Genomic DNA, 13,925 nt, shown 5'->3' on the forward strand with positions numbered 1-13,925 from the left:
TATTATGACTACTCAAAAAGTTTAACTCTTTTTTAAATATACAAAAAATTAGCGTAAACTTTTCTTTTCAAGGTTTTTCATTCATTAGCTATAACTACTTTGGTTTTAATTTTCACGCTTCAGAAAAATTGTCAACTCTCAATAAGTATTTTAACAACCTAACATAATTACTGAAAAACAAACGAAAAAACATAAATTAGTCACTTTTTTGAAGTAGTTTTGTTGTCTAAATCGAGATACGATAAATTTACTCGCTAATATCGTTTTATCAGTTTTCAACAAAGGAGTTTAAGAACATGACAACTTTTATAATAGTAATGTTCAAGTGTATCTATTGTCTTTATATATTGTGAATATTAATTTAGAACCTTTATAGAAAATGAAAACTATGTGATTTTAAATTAATGTCTTATCTTTTAAAGTTTGTAAGTATTCGTGTATAACTATAGCTTTTGGTAAATGTATTAAAAAAATTATCAAATGTTGTATATATTAAATGGTTTAGATTGAAAATTAAAAAATAACTAAAATTTTGAACTATAATTAGATTCTAATACATATTATAGTAAGTTTCGTTAACAGGTAAATAGCTAGTTGTGTACGAAAAATCGGCTTTAATAACTGTACTCTTGTATATTTTTATGCAAAATGTTTTTGTTTTGAATGCATAAATGAAAAAAGATATATCTAGGTATAAACACAGGCATAAATAATGTTTCAAATACGCTTTTTTAACAACACATTTTTAACAACAGTCTATTGTAAATAAATCGAAATATATAATAAATACTCGGATGCTATTCTTAAATGTTTTGTTATTTTCACTATATATCTCCAGAAACATTACTGAAGAATAATAAGGTATAAAAACAGTTTTTCACTAAAATAAAAAAATATTATTTAAATGCTAATACTCATCTTAAATAATCTTAATATATCTTAAATGCTAATAATAATAAATAATAGTCAATAAAGAGACTAACAAAAGTAGAAAAAAAAAAGTCTTGTAAGAAACAAATAAATTCTACTTTTGTTAGTATCATTAATGACTGATTAGCATTATAGACAACAGTATAAGATACATATCATTGATAACTATGCTAGTCTCAGAAGTTGTAAATGATAAAACTTCATTTTTACTTGGATGTGATGAAGTTTTTAATTGATTCTTAGTTTATTAGAATATTTGTTTTTTAACCTAAATTTATGAAAAGTACTCAGATACTCAGTCTTTGAGGAGTACGGTATTATACAATCTAAAAAACATTAATACACTAACAAAATTTAATCTGTACTAAAATTAGTCTGTTAATTTTTACTAAATAAAACATATATATGGTGACTTTGTGACATTTTTTTGATCAACTGTTATTTACAGTTATTAGTGCAAACGTATTTTTAATTCTAGAAAGTATCTATAGGTAGAAATAATATTTCTGTTTTATCAATTTAGTTACACTGAAATTATTGAGTCATTTTATAAGACGTTTAGTAGTTATAATAAAGAAAATGCATAAAGAACAACTAGGTTGTAAGCTTTTTAGAAATAAAAATTTAAGAGAAAATAAACTTGAGTTTTTAAAAGTTTTCTGTCAACTCAAAACAATAAACTACTAAATTTGAATAGTTCATTTTAGATAAAACTAGAAATTTTTAAGTATGTTAAATACTTTTTCTTGTTTAACTAAAATTTTAACCTTAAGATTCATAATCATTATAATGTTAATTTAATTTAGGTTTCATTTTCATGATACAACATGTAGTAATACTATTTTTTTAGGTTTTCAACAATAACATGAACTTGCTTTATTTATCGAAATTTTGAAGGGTATCACTAATTACTTTATAAGGCTTGTTCTTTTCTAACTATAACTTTTTATAACTAGCTTTTATGAAGTTTAAATGAAGTCTTTATGAATTTTAAAACTTAATGCAGTTTTATTTAAAAACAAGTAAACTAAGAAAAATAAACAAAAAGTAGACAGTATCGTTGAAATAAACTTTATTTTGATGTATAACTCTTGTTAAAATAAAAAAAATATTTTAAATATACAATAGATTAGTTTAAAGTGATCGAAGTCACAATGCAATAGACACAAGCTAAATTTAAATAGCTAATTAGAAACAAACTTACAAACTTTTGTAAAAGTTTTAATCTTTTTGAATTTAGTAGTTAATTAGTTTTTAAATTTTTATTAGTGATAATGGCTGTAGTAAATGTTTTTGTACTCAGTTTGCATGAACTCTTTATTATTAGGAAATATTTGTAGAAATTTAAAACGATTATATTTTTTTTATATGTATATGCTTTATAGTTTAAGCTAGTTTAATTTTTACGTTTTTCTTTAAAGTTTTTTTTAAATCTCTAACTAAGTTTAATCAGTTGATACTTTTGTATAACTGTGTAAGTAAAGAAGGAAATTAGGTTTAAGAAAACGAGCTTAACGTCTGCACAAAAGGAAACCTCTTTTTTAACATTAGGTCATAAATTAGCATAAACTTTTCCTTTCAAACTTTTATTATTCTTTGGCGAAACCTTTATTGATTTTATTCAAAACGCTTGAGAAAAATTGTCAACACTTCATGAATATTTTAATAACCAAGCATAATTGTCTAAATAAACAAGTATTTTAAAACAGATATTTCAAACTGTTGCCATAAAGTAATTTAATTTGTAATATATCCATTATCAAATGTAACGTACTATATCACTTTGTTGAATAATATAGCAAAGTTATTCAAATTCAGATGCTTTTTGATACATAGTTTTAAAAGTATGCAGAAAAGGTATAACGTTTAGTTTAGTTTTAAATTAAAAAATATTCAACTTATTTTCAATAGTTAGTCTGTCTACAGCTTGATTAGTTGATTCCGCTTCTTATATTTATAATTTAATACAAAATTAAGTACTTTTATGCTTTCCTAAAATAAAAATTTAGATGTTACGTTGAAGTGTTACACGCTTTGAATATTGTTATGATCAGCAGTTTTTTAAGACTAGAAAAAAATACTACACACTCATTGTTCATGGTTTAAACTTAAACTTTAACTAAGCATGAACAACTTTTAAGATAATACTTTCAAAACAATTTTATTGATCGTTTAAAACTGTTCAACAATGGTTTTTAGAACTATTCATTGCAAAAGGATATATTTAAATGGGTTTCAGAGCTTCCAACTTTATTTTGGAAAAAGTTCAAAAGTCATTAATAATTAGGATTCTATTTTGCAGTCAAAGAATTTTTTGTTCGATTTGAAAATAGCTACTCAACAATAATGCACGCAAAAAAATAAAACAGTAAGTTTTTAGAAGTGGATTAAAGAAAAACAATAAAGTTATTTTATAAATAAGAAATCTCAATTGCTAAACAAACTGCATGTAAAACTTGATTCATTAAAAAATAAAAATATAAAAACTATATTTCTTGCAACTAAACTGTTATTACATCAGCGGATGTAATTTCAAATGTCATTTTGTGTCAAAAAAAAAAACTATCCATAATATTTAAATAAGGCCAAGACAGTATTTTATTTTTCGTTTAATTGCAGCAACTTAATTGCAGCAACATCTAAATACTAGCCATAATTTTAATGAAATCACATCAAATTATGGGCATAATTGATTGCAGCAATTCTACTCATAAAATAGTGCCCATAAAAAGACCGACCCTTTTAAACTAGTCAACAATATTTAACCTAAACCTATAAGGTTTATAGTCACATTTTTTTTATAAAACTCTTTAAGAAGCGGTATAAAATTTTATAAATGTGCTTTACTGTTAATATTGTAAAAGATTACTAATTAGAAATTAAAATATTAAACTTTGCTACAAACTTCATTTTGTTAATTAGTTAACTTTAATCTCTTCTAGGTAAGAAAAAACTCGGTGTTTGTTAGAACTACGTACATTACATATTGTTTTAAGCATTAAATAATACAATGAGTTATGGTCAAAAACTAAATGCCTTAATAAGATACTTTAAGCTACAATAAATAATTAACAGTTATATCAATGCTCTGACCAAGCAAAATAGTGGTTTTAGTAAATTGCAATGAGTATATGGAATATAATAAGAAAATATTGTTTTTTATATTTAAATTATTTAACGACTAAAACTTTGTTTGTACAAACAATATACTACATATTTAGTACAATTTAATACTATTGAAGTGATGCATACGATTTTTTTTGATCGAATACTAAAGGTTTTTTATCAGTCAAAAATTAACAAACTTAACAGTAAATTCAATTATACAATACATTTTAGAATTTATTTATTAATATAAATTTTTGATGACCAGTTTAAAACTTTTCATAAACAGTAGGAACATAAAGCATCAAAATCAAAAAACAGTTAGAGTGTTGTATGTTTTATGTAATATATACGTGATATGTAATAAAAACTAGTTTTTCATTAAGTTGCTTCTTAAATAAATGGTTGATTTTATAACTTAACGGTTTTATAGTAGACCTTAAAGTTTTTCCTAGACTTTTTAATGATTCAACAAACTGTAAAATCTAAACAGCTTAATCTTTCACATTTGTGCACGACTAACAAAATTCCGATAATTTAATTTAGATATTTTTAAACGGCCACAACTCAATAAGTAGTATATATATTTATTTTAAATTGCGAATGTAGGTTTAATTTATACCTATAACAACTTTTTTTTTGAAAAACATTAAGTATTTTTAGAGATATGATTATAAAAAAGTAATGATATATAGTAAATTTTAGTATCTAACCAAATTCTTTTTGAAAAAGATTCATTTTTCAAAAACAAACAAGTGTTTGTAGGTATTAGATAGACCTAGTTACGCGTTTTTTCTCAAATATATGTATATTACTTTTTAAATTGTCGCCCTTTGAACTTTTTTCAGGGTTTTGTTTGTCAGAGTTTAATTTGTCCGAATTTGAGTTGTCATGTAACCACTTGAAAAAGTTAACAAGTTCTATTTTACATGTTTATTTTAAAAAAATATTTTTTTTAATAATTTTTTAATTAATAATCAACACAACCGACCAACCGTGTTTCTTTCAACTTTTAATTTCTTAAAAAATGTGTTTAACATTATTCAGACCTTATTAATGTGTACTCAACAGTAATTCTTTAAATGAAGATTAAATCATTATTTTTAAACATCATCGGTAATTTATGATGCAGCTAAGCAGCCGCTAAATAGTCAAAAATCCATAAAAATTAAAGAAGTTTCACTAAACTATAGCAGGGGAGTGTCTATACTTTTTCAGTGTGAATGCATAACTTTTTGTTCAATAATAAAGTACAGTAACCTGTCACTTAGATACGCCGATTGAGTTTGCACTTTTTAGCTAAAAAACAATGTGTTCAATTAAAAATAAAAGTTGCAAGTTATGTAGATGATGTCCTTGCAAATCTTACTTAAAATTTTAATTTCCTCAACATTTAAGTATATTTCTTTAATAAAACAAAATTTTATAAGTAGTTTAATCTAACAAAACTAAAATGTTATTTCAACTTCTACAGTATCATAAATATTATAAAACAATGTTATTTTAATGTGTACCTTGATGGTGTAAGGGTCCTAATGATGGTTATTTAAATTCTCTGGGTTAATCATTTTAATATCTAAAACCTGTCATTGGTTATTTGTATAGAAAGTATTATTTTAACAGAAGTTTCAAGAAAATTTTGAATTTTCGCTACATTAATGTAGTGGTCAAGTTGTTAAAATATCATAGTAAGTTTCTAATAAGCTATAAGAATCAAAACTTTAAAAAATATTGTATATGTGTTGACTTTGAAACATTCAACTCAACTTCCAGTTGCTTTGTAGTTTGAAGTGATACGGTTTGTTTCTTGAAAATTTATTTTAAACAAAAAATAAGCGTAATTAAACTTTATTTATTACATTAAACATTTTTGAAGTAAAATAGTACTTAAAAGTCTAAAATAAATGCATAGCTACTGTTTAAATACATTGAATAGCATTTTATAATGGAAATCTTAAGCACCTGAGTAAAAAGTCAAACTTTAAAACATTAATTCTTTATGACATCACAACCGAATTTCAAATTTAAATATATTTCAGCTCATGTCAGCTCAGCTTATAAAAAATCAAAACACTACAAAACAAATAGATAGCCAATTTAATTAAAAATTTGGAAACCACACCACAATAAATGCAAAAAGCGGGTTTCTTACATAAATTAATTTCTTATTAAAAAGCTATAAAGGTCTTTTTTTGATAAAAAGTTGGCACAATTTCAGAAACTTTGATGAAACTTTTTAAACTTAAACATGCAAAAAAGGAACTTCTAAAGTTTTAAAATATATCATACATTGTTACATTACTTTAAAGATGATGAAAGAAAAAATTGTGATATTAATTTATGTTCATCAAAAACTGAAACATGGTTTTACAGTAATTATGGATTAACAACAACAAAAATAAGCAACAACTTAAAATACAAACTAGTTTTGTTGGTTGAAAAAAACACTTTCACACAGATTTATAATACATAATACAAAGTAACAAATCTTAAAAACGATTCGTTATACTAACAAAAAATAGTTTTACAAGCTGTATACTTCATTATCACCTTAGTACTGTTAACTAAATTTATCTATAAACAGTGGTTCAGCTGCGCGTTGACCAGTGAGAAGTAGCTTCCCTTCAGTTCCAGCAACTTTTCGTGACTTCCGCTTTCCACTACCACCCCGTTCTCAATCACCATTATGACGTCACTGTTGCGAATGGTGGACAACCGGTGTGCGATGACGATGCACGTCCTTCCCTCCGTTGCCCTGTCGATGGCCTCTTGCACGATCTGTTTGAGTATATCATTATTGTTGTTGTGACATCTTTAATAGGTTTTGCTTACTTTTAGTGAGTTAGAATTATTTAAAAAAAATTAAAAACAAAGTATTAACGGGTAAACGACAAACTTTATTGACTAAAGTTTTGTAATAGTCAGTTAGAACATTTTGATTTTCTTAACGTTTGATACAACAAAAAAGAAATTGTAATTATTAAATGTAGCTTAAAACACTGTAAACTAATCAGTTTATTTAAATAATAATAAAAGTGTGAAGTAGCTAATCTACTTTTTACCAGGTTTCAGTAAGAAAAGTGCCGACTTTGTCAAAAACTGAAAAATCGTAAACTGCACTGAATAATATCCTTTTTTTGCAGTTTACTAAAATTTTAGTATCTGACGAGATCAGAACTTTTTTATACTGAGACCTGGTAATAAATAGAGTACTTAGTAATTAGTTTTTTTATTTATTTTTACAACAAGCAGTTTAAAAGTTTCAAAAACTATAAGAAGTTTTAAAGTAATGTTTTATACCAACTTTATTTAATAATAATTAAACATTAAAACTTTATAAATTTAACATTAAAAAGAAGTGTTATATAAATAGATAAATTTCTTTCAACTTGATTCCTTATAAAAAATTGCATCTGATCAAAAAAAGTTTTTAAGTTAGTTCATGTTTAATTTATTGATAAAAGCTATATAAAACAATAAAAAAGAACTATATATACAGTTTACAAATTACCTTTTCACCTTCGGTATCCAGCACAGAGGGAGCGTCATTCAGAAACAGAGCTTTGGGATTTCTGAGAAGAGCCTTGCCGATTGCAATTCTCAGTTTCTAACCTCCTGATGGCTGGGCACCTTTAGATCAATTGGGATTGAAACGTTAATCAGATTAAAACTAAGTCCTTCTGTACTCCTCCATCTACTTCACACTATTCACGTGCTAGTTTTTGGCGAAACCCTGTTGTCTTCGTAGCTCGACAGCTTAGATTTCATAGCCAGCGACAAGTAGTTCTGCTGGGAAAAACTTCCGCTCGACTTGGAAGACTGCGGGAACGAAACCTCGCTCGGGTTGGACAACCTGCCGATCGAAGTTGAGTTTGTGACGTCATAGTTGAAACGAGGGTCGTAGTAGAAGTTGTTGGGTTTGTACACTTGGGGTCGCGACTCATCGTAAGGAAGGGTTTTCGGCTCGCTGCTCGATATTGACTCTTCTGGTAAGTGTTGGAGATGAATCGTGTTTCTATGAAGCTCGTTTGCTGTTATTTGTTTTTATTTATTTTAAAACTCTATAATAGTCCTTATTTCTTTTATTAAATCATAAATTAAAAAAAAATATTTTTGTTTTCAAATTTATTCGTTCAAATTTATTTCATCCCTTAAAACAAAGTTTTGAGTTTAATTTAACGAAATCATAGACTAAGGCTTTTGCTTTTTTTTTTTATTTAGTCAAGTGATTCCTATCAAAAAAAGCTGTGCACAGTAAATCGTAAAAAAAATTGCACACTAAGTTAACATTAGATTTCAATTATTAAAATTTATATTAATCTCAATATTACTGGTCATATATAGTTTAACTAAAAACAAAAATATAGAATAATCCTTTTTAGACTTCTTTTTTTAACATGTTAATTTCTATGCACACTATTTCGATTTTGAAAAATGTCTCTTCCAAAAAAAAAAAAAGTTTATTTTTAAGCTGCTTATCAAGTAAGTAAACAATTTTCGTACCACTTTTGTTTCCAGGTAACCAACAGTTATCACTATGTCCGTAAACATTACAATCTTCAGTGCATTGTGACGTAATAATACTTTTTTGAGTTTCTTCAAACTTCATGGGAGGACAAGATGGGATTGGTTTGTATATGTGGCCTAAAAAAATGAGACAACTTTCAGTAAGATTGTCAATAAATTAAGCATAATATTTTTTTTAAATTGTATTGTATAAGTTGAACATACCGTTGTAAGGATTTGGACTTTTTATCAACAATTCATTGCAGCCGCTAAAGTTTAAGCAAGGGTTTCTGCTTAATGGGTTTGTGTTCTGTAAAATTATTAGAAATAATTTAAATTTTATTTTGCGTGGTTTTTTCTAACTATAAGAAATTTAGGGTATAAATCACTTATATTTTGTAAAGTATAGAAACAATATAACACAGGCAGTTATTACTGAATACAAGTAGAAATATATATAGCATAAATTTATAAACTTAATAGCTGAAAGTTTTCATCGAAATAACTTTTAGGTTAAAAAATAATTGTTTGAAGAGTAGATGTGTTTAATTCGTGAGTTGATATCATTGAAAACTTTTATTAAACGAATATTAAATTTAAAAAAACGTTCACATAAACTTAAATTTTCTTTTATAAACTTAAAGTTCTAAAAGAGTAGAAAAGCAATAAAAATGTTTCTGTGTCCTTCAACACATGTTCATGCAGTGAAACAATTCTGAAAAAAAATAGAAATTTTTAAAACCTGGCTTGTAAAGTTCATTGGTGGTTGAATGTTGGTGTATAAATTCGATGTGTATTCATTATCACGTGACGTCATAAGTTTTTGTGACATCATATCTTTATTTTTCAAACTTTCTTTTTCTCTAAATAATCATTTTAAGTTTTAAAACAAACCAAAACTAGTTTAGTATCAATAAAAAGTAACAAACCTTGGAAATGTTTCGGTTTTGTATGAGGAAATAGGTGACAATTGGTTTGATTCACTTATTTCCGTTTGTTGCATTATTTTTTCGTTATTGCAATTGTAAACATGAGTTGTTTCCTAAAAGTTTAATTAAAAAATTTTATAATATAATGACGCGTATAGTAACCTTTTTAACTTTATTGAAAAAAATTAAATGTTTAAAATATGCATTAAGGAAATATAACTTTGTCATCTTAAGTAAGCTTAGGTATCGTTTTTTTTTGTCTTAAGTCTGAAAAGTAAAAGAATATTTTTAAAACTTAATTAGAGTTAAAGGCATTTTACAACTAGTCAAACCTTCTTTCTTTGGTTTTTGATAACACAACCAATCATAAAAACAAGAACAAGTACAATAAGCAGTATTACGATCACCAAAATTAAATTCATTGTGTAATCGCCAACTTTCACATTTGAAGTATTTGTGTTAGCGTGTTTTATATTAACGTTTAAAACTATTATTGCTTCTTCTAAGTGACCTTTAGTATCAGTACTTGATGCCTATAAGCATAAACCGTTATAATATTTTAAACAACGATTTAAGAAATTTTATATGCATATGGTGATACGTAATTCGTAACTATTTATTATTTATATTAAAGGTCAAATTACTTAATGATATGTTGATTGAAAACTATAAAAAGTTAACTAGTATATTTCTAACCTTCACCACAAGCCTATGCATTCCAACGAAAGTGTCGAGATTATTTTTATTGTGATTTATTTTCAGTTCATTATTATTTATAATCACAAAACAAGGTGAAAGATCCGGTTTATCGTCCAAACTTAAAACTTCAAAAATTGTTCTTTTATTCCAAACTTTATTGACCTGTTTACAAAACATAATAAGTAAACTCTTAATTAAATTTTTTCGAAAAACGTAAACAAACTGTTAGTGTTAAATTCTTTTTATTATTTACCAGTATAATTTTCCAAGTTAAACATAACAAATATCTTTTTGACTATATCTATTTTTAAACTCATATTATTACAAAACAAAATTTATTATCTTATTATTATTATTGTTAGTAAACGTTTTAAAACCTCAAACGCAATTATGACTTGTTGACTATCTATTGACGTGTTTACAGTTGAGAAGTTTTGTGAAGGCGACTTAAACATCAGTTTGTTTTCAACATTTGTTTTGTTTATTGTAACTTTTACTATTGTGTTTGATTTTAACGGTTCTGGACTTCCAAAATCCGAGGCAGTAACATTTATCTGAAATTTTTTTTCAAAATATTAGTTAGTATTGTTTATATTTTTCGCATTTTACATTAATGATTATTAATAATGTTTGAACTAAATAACTGTAGAATTGATAACAGGCAAAATTTTAATATCAAAAATGTTACAATTCTTATAATACCTGCCTTCTAAAATCTTGTTAAAACTACTACAAAGTTAATGCATTTAAGAATGGAGTTGTTTCAAAATTCTCTTTGTAAGGTTTTATTAATGGATTAACTACAAAAAAAGCGCATTTGAGCTACGCAAGGTTGTTACAGAACTTTGCTCTGTAAAAGCTTTAAAATGTCATGACAAATTATAATCCATTAATCATAATTTTCGTGAAAAACAAAGTTCTTTCGACATTCGAAAATATTTCGAGCTTGAACATAATTACGGAAAAAGTTTAGTGCGAATCTTTGTTTCTATGACAAAAAGCCTAGAGGCATCGAAATTTGAAGAAAACTGTATCTATTAAGTTACATTATTCAAATTGATAAAAAATAATAATATGTTAGCAAGTTTCGTTAAAAAAACGCTATTATACTTAAAAGTCAGTTAGATTTGCAAATTTCATACGTCAGTAATAAAAGCATTTTTTAATTTTTCTTTAAATTTTAGTTACTAAAACTTTATTTTTTATTAATTTTTTATAAGTTCGGGTAAGGTGGATAAGAGATAAGGGTATAAATTTAAAAAAATAAAATCGAGCTTTGATAACATTTTCTGGCTCAGCAAATATGCAAATCAGACAGACTTTTATGTAAGCTTTCCTTTAAAATGCTTATAGTAATAATACTACCAGGTTTTTCAACTAACCAAGTTTTAATATTTGATATAGTTCCAAGCTTATTAGGTTTGCTTAGTTTAAACAAAACCTATACTAATTCAGAAAACATAGAAATATAAAGTTGGCTTTGAAAACGTAATTTACTCTAAAAATCAACTTACCATTAAATAATTTTCGTAATATTTATCAAGTTTTGTTCGTAATGATATTTTTCCTGTACTTTTGTTAATTTTAAAATATTTTTTTGACGTTTCATCAATATCGTAGTAAATAACTCCGTTTTTGGAGATTTCTACTTTTTGTGTGTCCTGTAATTTTTCAAAAAATAGTTCAAAAGTGTTCCAAAACTTTAGTTTAGCTTTAACTTATGATATTCTCAGTACTATTTGTTTTCAATAAACAACAAGCAGTTAAACAAGTTTAACTAATCGATCACAGTCTACCTAAAATATTTATAAAGTTTATAAATAAATTTACGTCCTAAAATAACTTTTTTCAGTAGTTTCAAATTTTATTTAATATAGCAGGTTTTATTTAATATAGCATAAAACACACACATACATGTAAATATTTATATATATAAACAAACAAAATCTTACATCATTAATAGAATACACCGGTTCATTTATCGCATCGTAGTCTTTTGCATTGACACTTATAATTTTTTGTCCAACTGTAAAATTTTCATTGATAGTGGTTTGATATTCGTTTTTATCAAATATTGGAGAGTGTTCGTTTACGTCCAATACGTTTATTGTGTAGTTTTCTAGTGTACACCTGTAAAATATTCAAGTTTAAATATACCTTCAGTTTGAATTATAAATTATGTTTTTTATCGTTATTAAATACACTTGAACTAACAACGAAGGTACTCCATTATCGCAAGCTTGTATTTTTATTTTATAGCTATTTGCTGTTTCTCTATTTAGATTTTTCTTTAACACAAGTAGGCTTGTATCTTGATTGTACTCGAAGTATTTTGATTTTTCGTTTGTTTCTGCATGTTTTAAACATTTATAAACTTTTATAATTTCAATGGTTTTTAAAAATATTATCAACTTTGGTGTTGTAGCTATTGATTATTAAATCGACTAAAATCTTTTAGGTACTGTAAATGTACTCCTAAGTATATATTTAAACTAAAATGTATGCTTAGAAATAAATAAGTATTTTAGGGTATTTGTGAATAAACAAACCTTTATCAAATATTTTTATATTTGTCATGGAATTTTGACCATTATCTGCGTCAGTAGTAGTTATATACGCTATGACGTCTCCTAATAAACTATCTTCTTTTATAAATCCTGTTTTGTTAATTTAGTTTTTTAAATAATTTTATAGAACACTTACTTGTTTTAAGTAGTTATATTAAAAGTCCTTTATTTAGTATTAAGTTTTCAAATTTTATCTTTGAAAATTATATGCTGCAAAATCTGTAACTAAAGCTAGTCTAATATTGTTTTGATAGCAAACTTGCTTATTTATTTTGTCAAGAACATTCCAAATTGGAAAACTCAGGTGCTAATAAAAATTATAAGTTGTAATATGAGTACTCAATTTAGTATATAAAAGCTTTATAATAAAACTAATTAGATGTTAGTATATAGGTATGGTCTTAAAATACTTATTTGTTATGACTTTTCGCTGTCTTCAATTATTTACATACAAAAACACTAAAAAACCTTAATTGTTTTTAAAATAAATACAAGTTACAAAGTAAAACTTAACAATTTATTTATTATCATCTACTAACGAAATAAGTTTTGAAAAAATAAATAAAGTAGATTATAAAAATAGTTAGATACATTCTAAAACTAAATAAACAACAAAGCTTATTATTTTTAATGACCAAAATCGTTAATTAAGTAAGCTCTAATCAACTTTGTTAATAAACCAGTTTTATTTAGATTAAAAAAAAAATTTTTTTCATTTGCAAATTGTTTACTGCACATGTTAATTTGCACAATTTAATACTGAATAAATTTCGTATGCTGTCATCCAAAAACACAAATAAAAATAAAAGTGTTTTGACAGAAAAGTTTGAAAAGTATACGGTTCAATAAGTAGCATTTTAGATTTTTCAAACAAATGCACTTATTTTCGTATCAATCTTTTCTACAATGTTTACTGCGCATAAAAGCTTTTAAAACACTGTTACTTGATATTGTAAGGCGCTTAAAATATCTGTACAAAGTTCAAGTTGCGTCTATTGCCAGTTTACTGCATAATGTTTATAAACACTAAAAAAAATTGTAAATAAAAAAGGTTTTTAATTTTGTCTACTGTGGAGCTTTAAAGGTTATAAAGTTTAGAAACTTATTAGTTTCAGACTATATTATATAAACTAAGACATTTTTTCCGTAAACTTATTCAAAAATAGGTAGATAAACCATTAAAAAAAAC

General features: G+C 25.2%; 1 protein-coding gene across 1 annotated transcript; it reads right to left on the reverse strand.

Moving 5' to 3' along the window:
* Window positions 1–6,609: 6,609 nt before the first annotated feature.
* Window positions 6,610–7,584, reverse strand: LOC145836336 (phosphatidylcholine translocator ABCB4-like). Its single transcript, XM_082944146.1, has 2 exons — window positions 7,555–7,584; window positions 6,610–6,813 (listed from the first exon to the last, which is right to left on the reverse strand). Exons 1-2 carry the CDS (start codon window positions 7,582–7,584, stop codon window positions 6,610–6,612), a joined length of 234 nt encoding a protein of 77 aa, XP_082800272.1.
* Between the last annotated feature and the right edge of the window lie 6,341 nt (window positions 7,585–13,925).

This window comes from Thalia democratica, chromosome 5, assembly GCF_965202585.1.
Source record: "Thalia democratica chromosome 5, ktThaDemo2.hap1.1, whole genome shotgun sequence".
Classification (NCBI taxonomy): Eukaryota; Metazoa; Chordata; class Thaliacea; order Salpida; family Salpidae; genus Thalia; species Thalia democratica.

Excerpts from the sequence above, each read along its gene's own strand:
- LOC145836336 (XM_082944146.1), bottom strand. The coding sequence starts at position 7,584 with ATGACGCTCCCTCTGTGCTGGATACCGAAG. Across the intron at positions 6,814-7,554 it reads CTCTGTGCTGGATACCGAAG|ATCGTGCAAGAGGCCATCGA; the intron begins GTGAAAAGGTAA and ends ATACTCAAACAG.